This window comes from Candoia aspera, chromosome 1, assembly GCF_035149785.1.
Source record: "Candoia aspera isolate rCanAsp1 chromosome 1, rCanAsp1.hap2, whole genome shotgun sequence".
In the NCBI taxonomy this organism is placed as follows: Eukaryota; Metazoa; Chordata; class Lepidosauria; order Squamata; family Boidae; genus Candoia; species Candoia aspera.
The window spans coordinates 148,370,000-148,392,360 of NC_086153.1; the positions used below are offsets into that span (position 1 = coordinate 148,370,000).

General features: G+C 39.4%; 1 protein-coding gene across 1 annotated transcript in view; it reads left to right on the plus strand.

The window, feature by feature from the left end:
* The window catches only part of KLHL29 (kelch like family member 29), a 422,456-nt gene that overhangs the window by 320,970 nt on the left and 79,125 nt on the right, over positions 1 to 22,361 (plus strand). Inside the window, exon 6 of the mRNA XM_063315144.1 lies at positions 11,432 to 11,570. Within this exon, the coding sequence (XP_063171214.1) occupies positions 11,432 to 11,570 (139 nt within the window). The remainder of the gene's footprint in view (positions 1 to 11,431; positions 11,571 to 22,361) is intronic.

A 22,361-nucleotide genomic window follows, 5' to 3' on the forward strand; every position in this document is an offset into this window, starting at 1 on the left:
CTCAGCCTTCCTTATGGTCCAGCTCTCACAGCCATATGTTACTATGGGGAACACCATTGCTTTAACTGTGCGGACCTTTGTTGTCAGTGTGATGTCTCTCTGCTCTTAACTATTTTATCGAGATTTGTCATTGCTCTTCTCCCAAGGATTAAGCGTCTTCTGATTTCCTGACTGCAGTCAGCATCTGCAGTAATCTTCACACCTAGAAATACAAAGTCTTTGACTGCTTCTACATTTTCTCCCTCTATTTGCCAGTTATCAATCAAGCTGGTTGCCATAATCTTGGTTTTTTTGAGGTTTAGCTGCAAGCCAGCTTTTGCACTTTCTTTAGGTAAGTATCCATAACTAAAATAGGTAACTCTTGGTTCAGAATAAATAGAACAGTGACTTAGAATGCCTCTTAAAATTCTTTTACATGCTGAAGTCTTTCCAGACTATACGGTTTCTGCCCACACATTGTCCAGATCATCATCTGGTTCTTTCTCTTGGAGCTTAGTTACCGTCTGTATCCTTGAAGGCATATTGTATATATTTATACTTCTTTAAAAATGTATTGGGGGGGAATAACATAGGTGGTCTCTCAATATTAAAATTAAACTGGTGAAATGTCGTATAAGACAATTATTATGTGCTAATGATTTGCACACACATTTATTCTCATACAGCATTACCTGAAAGTCATTCTCCCAATAAAGAGCAGCCATGAAAACCTACATCCTATGTGGCTTTCTGCATTCATTCTATGTTTAAAAAGGTAAAGGTTTCCCTTGACGTAAAGTCCAGTCGAGTCCGACTCTAGGGGGCGGTGCTCATCTCCGTTTCTAAGCCTTGGAGCCGGCGTTGTCCATAGGACACTATGTTTAGCGGTGAAATAATTCCTCATGTTTCCAAGTGTTCTTGGACCATGTGGTGAGCATATATGGCAATCCCCAGGACTTCAGTCTGTGCAACAATATTTGGTGAAGTATTTTTTTTTTCCTTTGTGCAGTAAATTATACAAAATAGGGCTAGTAGCTTACTCCTCTGGGGAATGCTGTGGTTGAGAAAAAGGTCCCTAGGCACTGCTTTTTGGCTGTGAGGACATTCTTGCATATCAGGCTGAGAGATAAGATTTGCTTGGAATCCAGTACAGCATTTGGATTAGTTTCAAGCAACCAAGAAATAAATTACTCTGGATGCCATCCGAAATAAAATAGAGCCATTCTTTTCATCACTATTCATCATAATGAGTCCCTGTTTTGTGACTTTTTAAATAAATACATTATTAGCATATGCTCTGGTGAAGTTTTAAAAATGTTATTGATTCTTGAGGCATGCCTTACACTATGGATACAAAGCATTTTTTTTCCTGAGATGATTCTTGAGGGGTATTTTCATGAACATTTTTGGAAAATTAAATTAAGATGTATCTGTCCTAAACAGCACAGGCACTGGTTAAGGAAGAGGGAAGATTGCCTGACCAGTGCACCTGACCAATATTACTTTCATTTGATGTATGTAATTGCCATTTCTCTTTAGTCCATTGTGCTCTGTGGGATGCATCCCAGTGGACTGGGATTATTTTCCCAATTTTCTCAGCAAAATATATCAGTTTCTTCCTCTGCCTCCTCATCCTTAACATCACTTGGTTGAGGAAACAGAGTTGCAGAGAGGTACAAATAAAATACATTAAAGAGTAGAAGAGATTTTTCACGAATATTTGAGAAGCAATTAGAGGACCTAATTTCTTATAGACCCTGCTACCCCACTGTTTCACTCCAAGAACGTATAAAACTTCTGTGAGCTTCACAGCCAAAGAAACTGTTAAACAGTCTTTTAGGGAGAGCTCACTCTGACTCTGAACCTAGCAGCTATGAGTGGGCATGGGCCTCCATGTGTTCATGAGGAATTTAAACTAAATTATTGCCAGAAAAGTATATATGGGTGCCAATGTTTATCTTTTCTTAGTTTCAATTATGTATAGCATGGATGTCTGTAAAAGGTAGAAATTTATTTATATGCTGAATTTGCAATGCTACAATGATGCTGCTCTTGCATCTCTGCTTCTGAAATTTACATGGCTTTTTACATGGAATAAATTTACATGGAAATTTATTAAGGCTTATGAATTTCTCTTAACACTGAATAAAATCAGGCCTCTCTTTCTTAAGCTTCTGTTGGAATTATGCCATCTTGTGTTTAGTTCTGTAAAACAAGTTCCTTACTGCAGAAAAGGAAATATAAATAAGCAAGCTGATAGTAATCCATTTACAGGTAGTCCTCAACTTACAACCACAATTGGGACTGGAATTTCTGCCGCTAAGTGATGTGGTCGTAAAGCAAGCCATCACGTGGCCAAACCCCTTAGTGACAGCAATCCCAACACTCCCCATTAAGCAAATTCTACCGGTCGTTAGCTGAGGACCCATCCCAATCCAAGCCATTCTGGGCTTGGTCCCTCCCTTCAATCATTGTGAATTACAGCCTTGTAATATACTGTAGTTTTAAACTGTTCTGCCAGATTTTATTTAGATGTAATGGGGCTGCTCTTGTGCCATATATTTTTTCACAATATATGGCACAAGAGCAGCATCTTTATGAATGGGCAAAATTAATGGATAGATACTAGTGTTGAGCAAAATACATTTTCATACACCTTTGAAGCTTGACAGTTCCAGAGCCAAACCAATACATTTGGTTGCTTGAAGTAAATTAGGTATTTGATTCCATGTCTATTAAAATCTGCCATGAAAAATAGTTATTTTACTGTCCCTTGATCATCATAGGGGCCATTTCTAATGATGACTACTAATCATGATGACTCTATATAAACTCCAGTATTGGAAGCTCTAAGGATTTGGAATGTTAATTGTAGTGGAGACCTAATCCGTACACATGTTCTGCTTGTGAGGTTTCCAGAGAGACATGAATGGTTAAAATGGGAGCTGGACAAACTAATACTTGCTTTGATCAAGCGTTTTTTCTTGTGGTCCTTGTGATAGTTCACAGCCTCTTAGGCTGAAGATAGATAATATGAGCCATCAAAATTTGGAAACCAATGTTAGAAAAAATTCTGAACAAATAACATCTCTGTTGTTGCTAGAATATGTTCTACCTGGGTTTGTCCTAGAAAACTACCTTAACTTTACATTTAAATGATTTTATTATCTCTTGGTGACAACTGGCAGACAAAATAACTTTCTGTGAGATATACGGTTTGCATATGGTTTAAGTTGCCAGTAACTTGCACTTTGTAATGTGAAGGAGTTAACTGTGTTTATTTTATTAAGCCAAATTTAATTTTTATCTTAATCTGTTTAAGGCCAAGTGAAGGTTTGGGGAATGCGGCGTGGAGTTGGGCATGTTTGTGACATATAAAACCTTTAACAATTTGTGCTTAATATACATTGAGAGGCACATTCACTCTTTTGACAAAAAGTAGCAGTGAAGCTGCAGAGACCGTCTTTTCTGTTGGGGAGAGGGAAGTCTTCTCCCCTCTTTCGCCCATGTATCATTTGACATTTTTCAAGAAATGTTTCATCCTGTTCTCCTGCCTAGTGTGAAAGTTCTGGTTAACAGATTCTGGAGCAGCTTTGTTGACCTAGACCTTAACCTGCCGCTCAGTCTTTGTAATATTGACTTTGGTTTTCAGTTCTTCCCAGTAACTTTACACAACAGCTTCCTGTAGTTAAACACAGTAAGATTCTTTGGCTGATACATTAGTTATCAGATCCTGTAACATTTTTATTAAGCAAATATCTCTTTTCAGTGTTAACATTAATTTCCATTACTACAAAAGGGGAAGGGGGTTGTGAGCGTGCTGATAGAACCAATATTTTCAGGAAGCAGCTTTCTATATTAGTACGATTCATGCTTAGTTTGAAGGCAGTTGTGATCATGTACAATGATCTGTATCCTATAAAGGACAAAATATATGAAGTTGTATGCGCAGGTCTGCTTCTTCCAATAATTTGGGTGTCAAAGATGCCTGGAAACATAGCCACAATATCTGCCATCCTAAAAGAGCACCTGTATTTGTGGATGCTGCATTAGACATTATTTCCTCTTTGTGGTGGCATCCAAAGGACTATCTAAATTGGAGTGTTTGTCACATCTGAATTAACATTGTGGCTAATAGCAGAATGACACATTCAACAGCAAATATGAATTTCTAGCTTCTTCAGTTACGATGGGAATGTAGAAGAAGATATTTTCATAGTAGTGCTTATCCTTCCGCCTACCTGCTTTTCTGCAGTCCATATTTGATGGGTGAAAATATCATGTAACTAGAGAAAGAGAAGAAAGTCTTCTCCATTTATAGTAGATACAGGTTGAGAATACCACATATGCTTCCCAATATGCAGTTCTATCTTAGCCAAAAGTGGCTGTGACACATTCTATTTAATTTCTAGTTCCTTTGCTGAATATACCGATATAGAAATAAATAACTGTACCAAATATGTTTTGTATTTTTCATCCTGGTCTGTAATTTCCTCTTCTAAAAGAGTTGCCATTGGATTTTTCATTCTGCTAGCTAATCCACCGTATGTGAAAGGTGAAAGTCCCCTGTGCAAGCACCGAGTCATGTCTGACCCTTTGGGTAGACGCTGCTTTCGCGATGTTTTCTTGGCAGACTATAGCGGGGTGGTCTGCCACTGCCATCCCCAGTCGTCACCTTCCCCAGCAAGCTGGGTCCTCATTTTACTGACCTCAGAACGACAGAAGGCTGAGTCGACCTGAGCCGGCTACCCAAGAGAGAATCCAGCTTCCGCTGGGATCGAACTCAGGTCGTGGGGAGAGTTTCAGTTGCAATACTGCCACCTACCACTCTGCACCACACGAGGCTTCAATCCACAGTATGGCAGCTGCCAACTCTAATAAGTATTCATACATTTAAATTTTAAAGCTATTAGTGTGCCTTAATATCTAAAGCTCTATTCAATTTCAGGGTATTATTTTTATTAATATTATTATTGCAGCTAATTTTAATCCTCATACTTAAAACATTTATGATAGAGACAACAGAGTCCATAATAGAGAACAGTAGAAGCCTCAATCCACCTCTCCTTGAAGGCCTCGGGGTTACCTCCTGCCCCATGATAGGTCTCATTGCCACCACCTAGGGGGAACCTCATGGGCATCCTCCCTCTCTCCCAACCCCATTGTGGAAGAGAGAGAGAGCTCCCCTCATACTCTGTGTTACTTTCTGGCAACTTCTAGGAGAAGAAGAAAAGCTCCTTTTAGCTTTAAATATTTGAATTCAGGTAATCAGTGTTGGAAAAGATAAATTACCAGGGATCTAACATCTGTAAGAAAAGGATCCAATATCCTTAAGTAAACGTAACAACTCCAGCAGCCCATAAAATGACAGTGATCTACCACCAATAAGGAAGAGATCAATATCACAGATTCCTTAATGGTTTGGATGAAACTGACAGAAAATACAATATCCTGAAGTATGCAGAGAAAACAAAAATAACTGCAACACCACACAGAAAATGAAGATTAAACATAGCATTTATGTCTACCCAACTACTGGGCCCTTAAATCAGATTTTCCTTCTGTTTTCAGTTTATTTGGACTTCCTTTTTTTTTCCAGAAGTTTTCAACTTTAATCTGGGGCTGAAAGTAATGATGTCAGCTTTCTCCTTCTCTCAGTTCATGCTTGAAAGAAGTTGTATGTTTAAACACAACCAACAATTGAAGTGGCAGAGAAGCTGCAGTACTGTAAATGCCACCTGGCTTTGATAAACAATTAAAAATGGAGCTTTCATAAACATGTTTCAGGTTTGTCAAACAGGATTTCTCCCCCCCCCCTCCAATACCTTTGAAATGGGAGGGTTGTTTTATATGTACCAAATACAGTAGAGGCAGATGCTATTGAAAGCTAAGGGACAGGTGCATGGGCATCCATGGGGAACAAGGGATGCAACATGCATTGCAATCTGACAATGCAAACTCTTTCCCTAGTAGGCCACACTATACTTCTGTCATTTTGGCATTATTGTGGCTAGCTGTGGATGAGTAGGAGATGGAAGCCCCTAATTTGCAAATAATTGCAAATGTGTAGTTGAGGGGGAGAGCTAGTTTGGAGTAGTAGCCAAGGCACTGGGCTAGAAACTGGGAGACTGTGAGTTCTAGTCCTGCCTTGGGCACAAGCCAGCTGGGTGACCTTGGGCCAGTCACTTTCTTTCAGCCCTAGGAAAGAGGCAAGGGCAAACCACTTCCGAAAAACCTTGCCAAGAAAACTGCAGGGGCGTGGCCAGGCAGTCGCCAGGAGTCAACACTGACTCAAAAGAACGCCCCTCGCCCAAAAAAAAAAAACTGAAAGGGAGAAGCTGGACATTATTGGTTCTATCTCACAGAGAATGAAGACTCTAAAGAAAGTATGAAGACCATTAAAGGACAGCCTCTTCAATTTGTAAATTCCAACCATGTTTTTAGATTCCTCACTCTGAATGAGACAGAAAGGCCAATGAAGGATTTGCCTCCTCTCCTACCTTATTGCAGACCATGGACCTCTATGCAACTGGAGAGGCTTAGAGAGGCTAAAAGAGTCTTGTCTCGTTTCCCTTTAATCCTGAGCAAGCCATTTCAGGTTTCCATAATGACAGAGCAGGACTAAAAGTATTGAGCATGCTTTACTCTGGAGTAAGAGCTACTGAATTCAACGAGACTTTCTTCAGAACAAGCAGGCAAAGATTTTCATTTGCCTTCCAATCTGGCACAAATTTCTGTATTGGTGTCTTTCCTTTTCACAAACAGAATTGGCAGGGGGGCGAGCTGTTTTGTCAAATCTCCAAGAATCACTTTCCACTACTGAGAAACTTTGGCTAAGTAGATTCATTCATACACACACATAAATGAACATGAACATGAATATATACATCATATACATCAGGAAGGAGTATGAGAAGCTGGAGAAGTACCAGGGCCTGAAAGAGAGGATGTGGAAAGTGAAGGCCAAAGTGGTCCCAATGGTGGTAGGGTCACTCGGGGCTGTGACACCTAAGCTGGGAGAGTGGCTCCTGCAGATCCCAGGAGCAACATCGGAGCTCTCTGTCCAGAAGAATGCAGTGCTAGGAACAGCCAAGATACTGCGCAGAACCCTCAATCTCCCAGGCCTCTGGCAGAGGACCTGAGGTTGAGGAAAACACGTACCACCCATAAGGGTGAGAAGGGAACTTTTTATATATATTAGACAACTAATGACCCATTGGGTCATCATTTCAGAGATATTTTCTTACCTACTGTAAATAGAGAAACAGAACGACCACAGGAGGGCAAAAAAGCAGAGGGAGTGGGAATGGGAGCAACTTCCGACTTCCTGCCGGCTTCCCCATTGACTTTGCTTGTGGGAAGCTGGCAGGGGGTGTCAGAAAGCATTCCTCCTCCTCATTGGCTGACCTGTGGAACTGCCTGCCACTTTGAAGGGGGGAGGGGGAGCAAAGGGGGCCGATGTGGTAGATTTTGGCAGTGCCACTGATTCTCAGGAAGGAGGGAGCACATTCCAAGAAGGTGGAAGAGATTAGAGGAGACGTAGTCCAGGGGGCAGTTGTGGGAAAACCAAGAGGTTCAGAATAGCCCCGCCCTAGAGCTGTCCCAGGTTATTTCCCCTTAGGTTAGGTAGAGTTGCTTTAGTCTGGCAAGATTCTGTCTACATGATCTTAGCAAATAAAGAACTGAAGTTTGGCTGGACTGGTTCTTTGTCATTCTTGGGCTGGGCCTGACAGCCGTGGACTGTGAGGAAAACTGCACCCAGACATGTCCCCAAGGGCCCCCTCCATCCACGGAGGAAGAGGGCTCACCCGCCAACCACTGGCACCCCCAGCCAGCCCTACCTCTCCAGCAGGCATCTGAGTCACTCCCTTGTCCTTCCCTCACCGCCCGCTGCTGTTAAGAGATTTCAGTTTTTGACCTCAGTTCAAAAGTAGCCAATCACCACTCGCCCATCGGGCCTAGCTGCCAGCCAACTGAGCACAGGGGTAGAGTGAGGTGGGAAAGAGGGCAGAGATATGCCCTCCCATCTTCCCTTGCACCACACAACCCACAGGTTTCTAGGAAGTGTAGTTGGAAGGCATGGTGGAGCTGAAGCAGCCGTGACTTTACCAAATTTCAATCCCATGGGAGTAATGGGTCCAAGATTTTGGACGCATTCTATAAGTTAGCCCATTTGAGGTACCTTGGTTCAAAAATTGTTGCCCTATGATGCACCATTTCACCCAATTGAAGGTAACAGACATGAGAGTTTTAATAAGTATGTATATGCTAAACATGAAAAGGGTTTTGCTTCTTGAATCTTCCTTTCCACAAATAGTTACTCTGAATGTGTGTGTGTATAAGAGAGAGAGAGAGGTGTTTGTGGAAGAGAATGGTGGGAGAGGGTGTGGGTGTCTTTGTGTACACACATATACTTATACAGTATAAAAATGGAGGAATCCATTAATTTTACAAATGAGGTATCTTATTTTACAGGGACACTTTTAATCAGTAGCTATTCTTTTTGTTCCCCTTTTTCCCTGGCTCTTGCTCTTTTTTGGGGGGGGGAGTGTTCTCTTTGGTCAGTATATACTGTACATACCCAACATCCTTCCTTCCCTAGGGAGCCGGCCCACCCGGGAAAGGATCCGGAGTGTCAGCGCCTTTTGTGGTGGTGGTGGTGGCGGCGGCGGCGGCATCCGAGGCGCCCCCTCCCCAAAAGCCAGCATCTCCTTTTCACGTGGACCTCCAGAGGAAAAGGGAAGCAGGGCGATGGGAATCTCTCCAATGGCAAAGGAGAGATTCAACCCGCACACTCCCTCCCCCCATCCCCAAAAGCATGCAGCTGTCCCCGCAGGAGCAAAACACAGCCCCCCTCTCCCCCCCCCCCCGCATCGGAGCCTTATCTCTTGCACTTGGCAGGACCTCTGCAAATTGGCGCTTCTTCGGCCCCCATGCGCCTGTCTACCTCCACCCTCCCGGCCCGCAGTTTCTGGGTTGCCTCCAAAGCGCTCAAGGAACTTGTGCCGCCTTTGTTCACGCCCCCTGGACACACACACTCACTCTCAGGCACACGTGCCCCTTCACCGGCCAGGCGGCGCAGCGGAGCGCAGGGAGACACCGCGCAAGGAGAGCACGGAGTGCACCGATCGCGCCCACGCACCGGCGCTGCGGTCAGCTCAGCCGAGCCGGGGGAACACACTCTCGCCCGCCCCCAGCCCCGGGAGCCCCGCACAAACCCGGTGGTGGGAAGAAGACTGACGCCTTGTAGGCACACATCCTGACAAGCTGAATTGCCCGCCACACTGAGCTGGCAGCATCCACCCCTCTTTCTTAGCGGACGGCCGGGGTGAGGGAAGAGAACGGGGAGAGGGTTACGGCATGCGCCCCTCCTCCTCCTCACATTTCCGCTAGAAATTGATTTTATTTTTATTTAAAGTATTATTTCTTCGATTATTTTGTCGGTTGCTTGAGAGTGCCGGTTGCCTGAGTTCCGGTTAAGTGAGAGTCTGCTGTATATAGTATATCAGAAGTCTTCTATATCCTGACCTATCACTCTATTCCCTTTTGGGGTAAGCCGTGTTCTTCAGAGCCCCACACTTACAAACCACCCTTGCTTACAGCCTGTCCACACACATTCCTTTGTAACATTCAATATCTTTGTTTCCTTTTGCATTTTTAACATTCTGACTCCCTTTATTGGTTTTGCAAACTCTCCTTTGCTCGGTATGTCAATAAACGCTACCTCTCAGTTCTTAAAGATGTCCGTTGTTCGATGAGGCAATTGCAATCTACTCTAAACCTTTGTATGGACCAGTTTACTTATCTTATTTCAGGAAGAGTAAGATGCAACTGTAAATTCTGTTAAGGACGGTATCCTTGGCTTTCCTAGTTTGTAAACATTAGATTCTGTCTGGCCCACTTTAAAGCATGCATGTTTTTGAACTACAGTATGCTACTCTATGTTTGTTGAAATGGATCCTGTTCAAGTGGCTCCTGATCAAGTACTAAAGGACGCCATAGCGCATTTTCCTCTACAGCAGATCTGACGCAGCCTACTGTTAACTGCTGTGCCACCTCTAATGATTGCCTTGCGCTGTGGAGAATTCTGACCCTCTTCTGGGCAGAATAATTAGCCTTTCAGACACCATTGTGATTCTTTTTTTAAAAAAAGAGAAAGAAAACTACTCAGGGTGATACTTTGTTTTTGATTGTTTGTTGCTTAAGCTTGAATATAACTGAACATTATCGATTTATAATGTCAGTATTTGCAAACTAGGGTTATTGCTGTTTCAAATTGCTGCTATTTTTCCCAAAATGAATTTGTTTGGCAAGGTACCTTTTGGGAGTGGCCGTTATGAAGGATGGCTCTTTCTGGCCTGATTTCCCTTTTACGTGTGAGAACCAGACACACTTAAAGGTCATATTTATTCCTGTTAGTGCAAATAGATGTAAGCTTGAAGGAGTACAGCATCATGGCTGTGAGGCTGAAGAAAATGAAGTTCTTGACCTATTGCAAATGTAATGCCACAGATGGAGTATCAGCACAGCTTAATTAGTAATTTCAAACTTTGCCTGTTTACCAAAATTCGTGTGTCCCATCTGCCTTATAGCCATTCTGGTACTTTAGTTTAGAAAATAATCTGTCATTTTAAATGGATTAAGGAATGTTGCTGATTTGCTCTCCCTGTATAAAAGAGGTTGAGAACTTGGCACCTTTATGCACGGTAAGTGAATTATTGCAAGAGGGAAATATTCTCCAAAGTGATACCATATTGCCTCGTGTTGAAATTAATTGGTACCAGAAACTCAATTGTAAAAACTTCTCTAAAAACTGAATAATGAAAATTCAGATTGTTTAAGGAATGGAAGAAATAGTAAGACTGCCATTAATTCTCTGTGTGTTGTTTTTAGTTAAATATGAAATATGTCAGAAAGTTTTCCTGCTGCTTTTATAATTTTTAAATTGTCATTGATAGGCCTGATGTTAGCATAAACTTTCTGGTTTAAAACAACTATATAGCATTCCTAAGATAAGGACTTTTGCAAATGTTGCACTTTTTCATATTGCTGCATAAATGTCATTTTTATTCGGTATTAATTCCAGTATATTTAGAAGTCAAGCAAGTTGTTCTTGCATTCTGTTTCAATATGTATTTTTAACTGCTCTGTGGTGATGAATTGTTGCATTTCCAATTTTTACCGATGCAGGAAAATTTATTTTTCTCTTTGAAATGTAGGATTTGTTTTCCAAACATACTGTTTCTGACTTTTATATGCATATATTTATTTATATACTATGAAGTTTGTGATTTCTTTGACTATCAACGTTGAACCAGTCTTGCCAACAAAACTATCAAACATTTCCTATTTCTCTACTCTTCTTGTTTTTAATTTTTTACTTTTTAAATAATAAATTTTAAAAAATCTCTTAATGGGAAACCTGGCACTGTCTGTCTTCTCTGTTCTGCAGAAATGTTGAAGGAGTTGAACCAGCAACGCAGAGTGAAAGAGTTTACAGACCTGAAAATTATTGTTGAAGGCAAAGAGTTTGAAGTCCACCAAAATGTTCTAGCTTCCTGCAGCTTGTATTTCAAGGACCTGATTAAAAGGTTTGCCTTCCTTCCAGCTGTGATCTGGTCTGTTCTTTTGTAGGGCGCATTTGTGTCGCTTTTTTTCCTCCCCTCTCTTTCAGGTTTATGAAGATTTGACTCTCCTGTCACAGAGCCAGTAGCCATTCTTTCCACTTACTCTGAATGTATTTTTTTCAAACAAAAGACTCAGATTCATTTCTTACATATAAGCTGACCTGTACAATTCCAGATCTCACTATTTGCACATTTTGGCTGAAGAGAAATGTTCTGTCATGGAGCATTTTAAAATCAAACTCAAATAACTTACAAACAATGTTGATCACAAAACTTTAATTGGGTCAATACTTAAAAGGGATGCTACTAACTCTTCTTCCAGACTGCAATAACCATTATTATTAAAAACTGCCAGGTTCTCATACTAACAAGGATTGTGTTATGTAGCAGACATTTAACCCTTTTGACTTTGACGTTGGGGACATCTGATGCTTATGGAAGTGAAAAAGGTGAATAGATAATAAATCAAATGTTGAAGTCACACCTTTTTATCAGGACTTTATGGAAACAAGGGGAGTTCAGGTTTTTAAAAATCCTGAATTCTTTCTACTTGATAGAGTAATTATTCCCCTCCTTGAGCAAGTAGTGTCTTTGTGTGAGTTTCCATCTTTGCAATTTTCTCCCACCATCTGATTGTAACATTGCATGATAATGGTTTATTTGCCATTACATTGATTATTTTAAAATGTGTTTGCTTCATAAATTCATGGTATTTTTACAGTATTAGCAAGTCAGCATAGCAAGACTGGGGGAACCCAGAAGAATACAATAATGTTCATATTTCTGTCAGTCACCAGCAAATTAATCTGGATCCTGATTTTCACCTTGCTATATTTTCCAGAACAAGCTCCAAACCTGGACTGTAATAAAAGAGGAAAAAAATGGGGAGGGGGATTGCAAAACATTGTACTGGCTTTCAAATTGTGCACTTAAATGTTGTCACTAACACAATAGTGACTATATTTTATTCCAGGGTTGCATGTTTGCTATGTCTCCTTTTCTGAGAAACGTGTCCTTTCATTAAAGCTTGTTTTTAGTTTGTTTGTTTGTTTGTTTTTAAATAATTGTGGAGACACTATACTACTGCTGTATAATTGAATTGACTGCCTTATCAATTATTCAGAAAGAGTTGAGCTGGTAGCATATTTTCCCCCTTCCATAAACCAAATTATAGCTAGCTTTAGTTGCTCTTAGTCTTGGCATTCCTGCCTGCTGATCATCACTTACTAGGTAAGGTTACATTATATGCCTCTTGCAGAGGTGAGATATATATTCTGCAGGCAGAGTCTTTGGCTCCATTGATAAAAATCCCATACTTGACTAGCCTTGCAATGTCACTGATTAATTGCGAAGTCTCCTCCTTGCTAGTCAGGTTGTCAGATACCATCTGCTTCTGGAGAAAATCGGGTCTGAGTTCAGTAACAATTGTAGAATAGTTTAAGACAAATCAATTATAACATCCAAACGTTTTTTCCTGAAGTTTTAGCATCTTCAACTTTTGTAAGCTTCCTTTAACAATTTAAGAAAATTGCTTTAATTAAGCAATTCAATGAATACATCTGGGTAATACATCTGGAGCCTCCTTTTGTAGCTTACAGAATTCTTCCCTATTATTGCCAGAAATTGATAATGTAGCACCTCCACTTTGCATTGGAAAATGTGAACATTATTAGCCATCAATCACATTTAGCATAGTTTAAAAAAAACAGAAAAAATGCCAGCTCCCCTGGAACTAAATATGTTAGGACAGTCCTGGCCTTGTCCCTGTACAGTCTATGACACAGCTCCATCCACTTTTGTAGCTAAAGGAGAAGCTCTGGCACTATATGATGTCTTCTCCCAGATATGCATATAAGTGAGACTGGATGCATATGGATGCATTGCTCTACTTAGAGCTGAAATATGCACACTCAAAAGTTAGTAAGATTTTTCTGATTCCTGCATTCTCTGACATACATGCGGTGTATATAAATATGAACACTAAGAGATGCAGAGAAGAACTTAAGGCGGAAAACCAACATAGTTTAACAAGGAGGAGCACGAGTTCTCTGTTAAAATGGGGCTTTTATTTAGGAAGTGTACAAGCTGCAATTGTGGGTGATAAAACCCTAACAGCTTTTTTGAATTTGTAGAGCAAGTACACAGAAGAGATGTTTAAGAATGCAGAAGCAGTGAGTGGATGGAGGACAGATGTACATACCTCTTCTGCTCCCCATAGCTATGTTCCAAATTGCAGTCTTCAGCAAATGGCCCCTATCACAGGCTTCCAAATTTGGAATATTGTATTATATTTTGGAGCATTATGGGTGGAAACCATTCTTGTGGGTGGGGAAATGGTGGATGAGAAGGTCAACCATTAGCACCGCTTCAGCCATTGACTTTAAGGTAGAACTCTACATTACATCAGCAAACACAGTGTCCCAAATAAATGCCAGCTGAATACTAACGTGTGTGGATAGGAAATGCAATTCTGAGGAAGAATGTTGGGAAGGTCTCCTCTGAAACTTTTTTCCTCCTGGCAGACATATGTATGAAATCCAGATATGAGGAGATAAAAACAAAATAGTTCTAGGGGAGGGGGAAAATGTGAATGAAATTTAAAAGTCACCTCTCACTTGCCCCTTTTTAATTGAAAATGCTTTTCCCCCTCACCACCTTCACTGTGCACAGTTTTGGGAACTTGTGTTTGCTGCACAACATTTATTTAATAAAGTCCTTAGCCAATTTCCAATACTGCAGTCTTCTCAGATGTCTATTTTAAATACATGGGAACAGAACTGGAAGTTGGCTGGGATTCTGTTCCATTTCCTTTCAGGCAAACATAACTTGAATGTTCCTGCATCCATTGCTCCTTCAGTTACTTTGGGCAATGTATTGTGCATGAACAAATATGCTAGACTCCACCATTCATGAATGCAGTTCTTTGAATCTACTGGGTACATTTTGATTATGGTTTTATATCACAAGAGGTTTGAATTACTATTATCTTTCTGTGGGTAGGTCAATAAGATAGATCTGCACACACAGACACATGCACACATGTATGCCTTTATGTATTTAGCTGTCAGCTATTGTCACTATGAATAGAAGCTTGGAATTGACGTATTTCATTTTGCAGACACTGGTAGAAAATAACCTGAAATTAATTTCAGGTTCCCAATTTTGATGGTGCATTTTCTTTTATTTGCTGTTTTTGAAACTCACAAGAACATTCTGCTCATCTACATGGAAAGTTTCTTGAAGTTTCATGTCTAATTCAGGACTTGAGTAGTAATTGGATTTCTGTTTCTAAACGTCTTGTTATATTGGTGTCAGCATCTTATGGCAGTGCTCACACTTTTTTGGGCCACAAGCCAAAAAATACTAGCAAAACCTAATGTTGGTTCAGATATGGCTGTGGTGGGTCAAGGGAATTTGCTGAAATGGATCCACAACTAAGTAAAATAACAACATTGTTTTACTTGCTTCTGTTTGGGTTATCCTTTTAATGATAACTCTTTAATGATATCGTAGATGTTTCTATAAGTTTATATATCCAAAGAGATTAGAACTTTATTTATTAAATTTATATGTTGCCTGACTCCCAGAGACTCCCAGAACTGAATGTGTATAAGCCCTATTAATTTTTGCAGAAGGGCACTGCATTCTATAATGATTTGATTTATAAAACCACCCGAAGCCATGTTTTAGGACTCCTTTATTAAGATTCAGTGTGCTTGGAAAAGCAAAGCTAGAAATAATTATGTATTTGTTTAGCCAAGTTCTAGTTTTTGTTTTCTATTTGCACTTATAGTGAAAGTATTTAAAACTGAGCAAATACTAAATCTGCTAGGTGCCTGTTTGAACACAACAAAATTAACAGTGAAATTAACCGCCATTGAACACAACACAATTAATACCATTATGGCCAAGATGAGGCTACCTGAGGTGAGGGGCAGCAAATGTTGCCAGAACTTTGGATAGTATCCAAAGTCATCCTAGTTATTTTGGAAGTGAAGCAGAAAAACCCACAAATGCTTCTCCCCATACCTGGCAGTAAAAACATATTAATGACAGATTAACAATGTACTGCCTTTTCATGATGCTAAAAGCCTACTAGCTCAGATAGCTGCCTCATTCTAACTTCAACTGTCCCAGCCTTAGGTGCATATCCCTATAGTTTCCGGCCAGCATGGGGGTTATGGGTGTTGAAGTCCAGCACTTCCAGAGGACAGAATAGTACAGAGGTTTACAGTACCTTATTCAAAAAGGAGAGAGACATCAGCTTAAATGCTGTTGAGCTATGCATCAAAGCCAAAGGAATGTCAGCTACTTCTGTTAATCCAGTTACAAAATCTGAGAGATGTTCTAATGACTTGGTGGAAGGAACAAAGCTTACTCTTCCTTTTACAGCTGGATGGATACCTGGAGAATGCTTGGGATGCCTTTTTTTTTTTTTTTTAAGCTAACTCAGTTAAATAATAATATGGAAAAGAGTTCCATGTTCTTTTAGATAGCTTCCTTTGAGGGGAGAAGAGTTCTGTTTTATGCTCTATTTGTTAAGCAGTGGAACATATCCTTCCCTAACATTTCAGGTGGCTTTTAGATTTGATGCTGTACAGCTGCCAAACTTATGGAAAACCCAGACTATAAATTCTTGAGATTCTTTGTAAAAATGTACTGAGAGTTCCAGATCTGTCAGTTCCTTCCATGGAAGGTGATTGGTCTTGCACTGAGTCTGCCTTGCTCTGCAGGACTGAAAGCATCAATTGGAGATAAGATTTTAAACCTAATTGCACTCAGAGCTGAATATCCGCAAAAGCTTTTTGGAGCTGGTAGTAATTAAAAAGCATGCCTAAGAGGCTGAGTGTGCTACAGTGCCTATATCTTTTAGGATTTGTTTTTTAAAGTGAATAGTGAAGCTCTCACATATTAGATGCTCTGTGGTCCATTGGAGATCAGAAACCTGCACACACCAGTGTAAATCTCTTGAATCAAACTGTGTATTCAAATGTTTTTTTAATTGTTGTTCCTTTTACCAGCAGCAGCAAAATCATCCTGTTAACTTAAAAAGTTTAACAGCATCTTTGCAACAGTGCATTGTACTGAGATGGTGGTGTATTTATTTTAATTAGTTATATTAAACATCCAGCCCCTTTAAAAAGTTAATGAAATATAATAGCTTTTTCATTGGTCGACCTTCCTGGCAACAATTACTAGATTTGTCAGAGTTATACAAGATATTTGCTCTGAAGAGCCAGAGGGGATCATGTTAACCTGTTGAACAAGTGGAATCTGTCATATCAAAATCAAGAGGACTATCCTCGAAATTCATTTTATCTCAACTTGATTAGACATCTATTTCATGAATATTAAAACTATGGATGTAGAATTCTTATCATTCAGCTTCCTTTGAAGGTTTGCTGTTTACTCTTAGGGTTTTCATTCAGTCAAAACAGAACTGCAAATCTTGTCCAAGCAATGTCAGGCTAATCACGATGTTTGCTTTTACTGTGACTAGATAGGCAGTGAGCCATGCTACATTGACACAGTGGTGTGCAAGGTGATTTCATGACCTAACCGTATATTTAGTTGTGTTTCACTCCATTCTGGTCCTGGCTGTTTTGGGACCTGGATAAAAATCAAAGGGAAATCATTCTCTCTGCAGGGAATACTTACATCCCAAGCTTTGGACAACATAGTCAACTTAACTGCCAGGACTTTCATATGCCTGCGATAGCAGACAAACATCTAGCAGTTTTAATTTATGTGGATGATATGGCAATCTGAGATTGAGATTTTTTTATAGAAAAGGAAAGTCTTGATCTTTGCAAAAACACCTTTAGAACATTGTTGATCCATTAATAGTCAAGACTGAACAGAACAAAGTTATTTCCACTTTACTGGGTCCTGCAAACAACATGCCAAATTCATAGTGCAAAACATCCAACACAGTTACTGTATTTACTGAGGTTTTTTTTTTTTTTTGCTCTAGCTGTGCTCATTTTATTTTTAAAGCTTTTTGAGGCAAAAGTCCTCAGAGAGCAAATTCTACATATTTTTCAGTTTAAGCCATACCCCAGTTTGGACCTTGTGGAATTAATTCAATCAAAACTCTTAAGGGCAATCTTTCAGCCCTTAACTGTATTCCCAACATTTTTTTAAAAAAATCAAAGTTGGACTTTTGAGGCAGAAATGAGAACCTGGGTTACATTTTAACATTTTTGGTTAACACTGAATTTAACTCCTTAGGTTTTGTTCCCTTATAGTGACAGAATCCCATCAAGATTTGTACAGTTGCTTTTTCGAGACTAAGCTCCAAGTATAGTTTTTCTTCAGGGGCGCTAATGTCAGAGAACACCAGAGTGAGTATTAAAACATAAGTGATATGGATCACCAGCTGGATGTGTCACTGGTTTCAAGTTATTTTAATCTGAATATAATGAATTGTTCCCTGAAGCCAGCTGATTATTTATCAATTATAACAATCCCTAAATGCAGAAGAGCCTTCACACTGGCAAGATGCAATGTCATACTCATGTTGGATCTGTTTTGGAAAGAAAGGAAAACTCCATATTGTATGAGAACTTATCCTTGTGGCTCTGGAAAGACTGAATCAGTAAAATGTATCATTATAAACTGTGTATTCTGTAAGGATATACAGCACTCTTTCACCAGTCCAGTTTTATAGTCCTCCCAGTGTTAACATGGATCTGCCAATTCAGACCCAAAGGTATACATAAAAGTGGCCAAATTTAGTGAGTGACCTGTACCGTTAGAGAAGAAAATACACTGCTGTCCTGTAATTGGTGCAAGGCAGCTTCCCTAATTCTTTTAAACTGTCTATGTGAAATACATTTATTTTGTGATTTAACTTTTGGATTATTTTATGCTAATTTACACCATCTTGTATATTTATCTGGTCATTGGCCATTTCTAAATTAATGGGGAAGCGGGAGGAAACAGCATACAGAAACTTTCAAATGCTGTTGCTTGAAAATTTCAAATGCGATTGCTTGAAGTCTCATGAAATGTGATGCCTTGTTTAAACGGGAAGAGAACTCAGAGGAAGGAGTTGTATGTATCACTGAGACAGAGCTCAGATATGGCTTTTCCTCATGTATACTTTCTTCATCTCATTTCACTAGGCCTAATATAATTTGAGACTTTATAATACATTTTCTATATCCTTGGGTTGCTAGTAAGACTATGCAAAACATTCAAAGAGGAATGAACAAAGGTCTCCTCCTAAAAATCCTGAAGACAGCTACATCTTCCCAAAGATTGCAAAGATTTTCCCAGGTTGTTTTCTTATGCATGCATCAAGAAAGACTCCGGTTGGGGGGGAGCATTTTGCATAGAAAGACATGTGGAGATGACTTGTGAAAGCCTCTGAAACAGCCATATCAAAATCTCTGCAGAACATGGTTATCTCAGTATTACAAGGAGAAAGTATACATACAAAGTAAAGCCATAAACCGCAAAATATCTGGTTTTACATACCTCTCTGATCCAAAATATATGGCTATGTTTAATTAGTGGTTTATGTGAATATACCACTGTTTAAAAGCTTTCAAGATGATGCAGTTAAAGCACTACTTGTGGGTTGCAAGCAATTATGGAAAAAAGATCAGTTTATATTCTAATACATTAAAAAGGCAGTGCTAAACAATACTCAAACTACCGAACAGTTGCACTTATCTCATGTGCTAGTAGGGTAATGCTCAAGATTTTTCAATCTTGATTTCAACAATACATGGAAGCAGAACTCTGAAGAATACTGCTAAGTTCTACAGATTCAGAAGAGGCAGGGGCACTTGAAATCTAACATCTATTTGGTAATGGAAAAAGCAGGAGAGGCACCTGTTTCTGCTTTTTTGATTATGTAAAGGCTTTTGACTATGTAGGCAGCAATACACTATGGGTAGCCCTTAAAAACATGGGTGTACTGGGCTACCTCACTTGCCTATTGTAAAATTTGTATATCAGGAAGCAACAGTTAGAATACAAATGAAGTAAAATCATGAAGCAAATATGCCAAGGGGTATACTGCTTTATTAATTTATATGCAAAATAATTCATAAAAACGATGGGAGTAGAAGAAATAGAAATTAGAATTGGTGGCAGAAACATCAAAACCACAGGTACGCTGATTCTTTCACTCAAATAGGCAGAAATGAGGAAGACTTTCTTGTTGAAAGAATACAAAACCCAGTCTGCTGGTCAATATTAAACAACTGCAGCCAAAAAAAAGGATTATGTCAATGCAGAGAAGAAGTTATTGTAGTAACAGATACCATCTTTCCAGGCTCAAAAATTCCCAGGAAAGGTGACTAGCCATGAGCTAAAGAGATGCTTGCTACTCAGAAGAAAGATCATGTCAGATGTAGATAAAATATTAAAGTGCAGAGGCATCATGCTGATAAAAAATGGGTATTGTTTACCAGTTGTAGCAGAAGGCTGAGGAAACTGGACCATCGGAAAGGATGAATGAAAGTTGGAGAAAATTCTTGACAATACCTTGGACCACCACAAGAACAAATCGTTCAGTACCAGAAGAAATAAAACCAAACTGTTAATGGACAGCACTAATGATGAAGCTGAAGCTTAAATACGTGGGGCATGTAACATAAAAGTAAGAATCACTGGAGAAGACCCTGGTGCTTGGAAAAATCAGCAAAAGCCCGACAGAAATGAAGTGGTCAGATGGTTTCACTGAAGACATAAAGATGAGTTCACAAGAACTCGAAAAAACAGTTACTGACAGATACTCCAGTGAAATAGTATCTATGAAGTCATGAAGAGCAACAACAACAATACATGAATTAACAACAACGTAGGAATTAAGATCTCATAAAACTTTAATTGAAGAACAGATCCAGAATCCTTAAACAAGACGCAGGTTTCCTGGTTGGTTCAACCGTTCTGTCTGGCAGGAAGAACCAAATACAAAACATCTGGGAGTTGTTTGATCTCAGTAAATCAGACACTCAGTAAATCAGACACAAATTCTTATTTCACGTGGAACTGGCTCAACTTATACGAACGATTCAATTTTCATAAAATGCAGCCTGAACTGAACAAATGGTTAACTTTACTGCAGTGTCTAGAGTCTTGCATAAAGTAGACTGAGAAATACTTTTGATACTTGTGAGCAAAAATTAATTGTATAGCAACAACTGTGTTGCTAACTTCCTTTTAGTGTTGTGCAGTAAGTATGATTAAGAGAGATCAGGCCAGAGAAAATGCTTTGTGTCTAGAATAACAACTCTGTTCTTTCCTGCTATGTTTTGTATGCTGTCCTTAGCTGTCCTTGGGCCCTCGGGAGCATTTTAGTTGTATATTTTTTATGTAATTCAGTAGCCAACTGAGCCGTTACATAGTATAGTAGACAAGCTGGCCTCTGGTAATGCTTTCATGTGCATCTGGGTTGACAATTATTCTTTGGTCCGTTGTCTTTGTTCCTCTAGAAACAGATCCTGAGGAAGCTTGCTCAATAAGTTTTCTAAGAAAGAGAAGCCTGCAAAGGAACATTCTGTTCCAAGGACAAGTGTCTCATTCTCCTGCCTCTTATTTAAGCCGTGTTTTTAAGACTGTTTCCCCCACCCCCCAGGGTGTTAGCGGAGTAACAGGTCTGTAGTTCAGCATAGTTGCTCAGCAGCTATAGCATTAAGTTTTCCTAAGTTTGTCTATAGCATTTCTCGTCAAGCCAGATTTGGCTTCACTGAGTGACAGTGACCATGGTGAGTAATAGATTGACAAAGAATATTGGATACATGGATTTTCACCAATGAAACATATTTTCTTGAAACCAAGCAAATATAAACGTAGGCCAAAAGATTCATCCTTCCAGTAAGCTGAAATAGATCTGGCAAATCCTTGTATCCTGAGGCGGTAAATACATCCTTCTGCAAGATAGAAAATAACTAAAAAGATGTATAAAGTTTACAAGATAAGTTCCTGAAACTATTATAAATAATCATAAATACTGAAAGGACAGATTTTCTTCTGCTATAGCATATAATTGAATAAATATAACATTTAATATTAACTTTAAAACTATATCATCTATCTATAATTTTCTAACTGATATTACACAGCATCTGTAAAATGCTCATTATAATTGGGCATTTCTGCTTTATGGCATTCAGATTAAATGATACTGCTATAGAAGAGACCTCATTTGTTTGGCTGATTATGTTAGCTCTAACCACCACTTCACTGTATTTTATCTATACTGTATAGTAGATAATTGTATTCTGGAAGCTAATTGCTTTGAATGTGATATTTATATAAGTCCTATGAGTGCATAGGGAAATAGAGATATTTTGTCTGTATAGAAAACTATTTGTAAATACAAGGGAGGAGTGCCTGGTAGATGGACCCCATGTCTCTGTTGTTGCAGGGCAATGAAAAACTGATATTCTTGAGGATAGCCAATCAGATAATGTGGAAGTTCAAATTCATTTTGTTCTTTTATGCCTGCAAGTGACTTAAATTTCAGTATTTCTCCATTTCTAGAAAATGATCCAGTTTCATTGTGGTAGACTTCAACAAAATTGTTTTTATATGACTGCATTAACTATTAACCCGTAAGACTTGTGAGGAACTGCAGGTTTCCAAGGCCTCGGATTTGCCCACACAAGTCATTTTACAACTTTTTTCCAAAAAAGGGTTCATCTCCCTTTAATATCTCCATCAAATCTTGGGCTTCCTGTTTTTGATACACGCCAACAGTAATTTGCAGAGAAGATCACCAGTTTATTTCTCTTCACC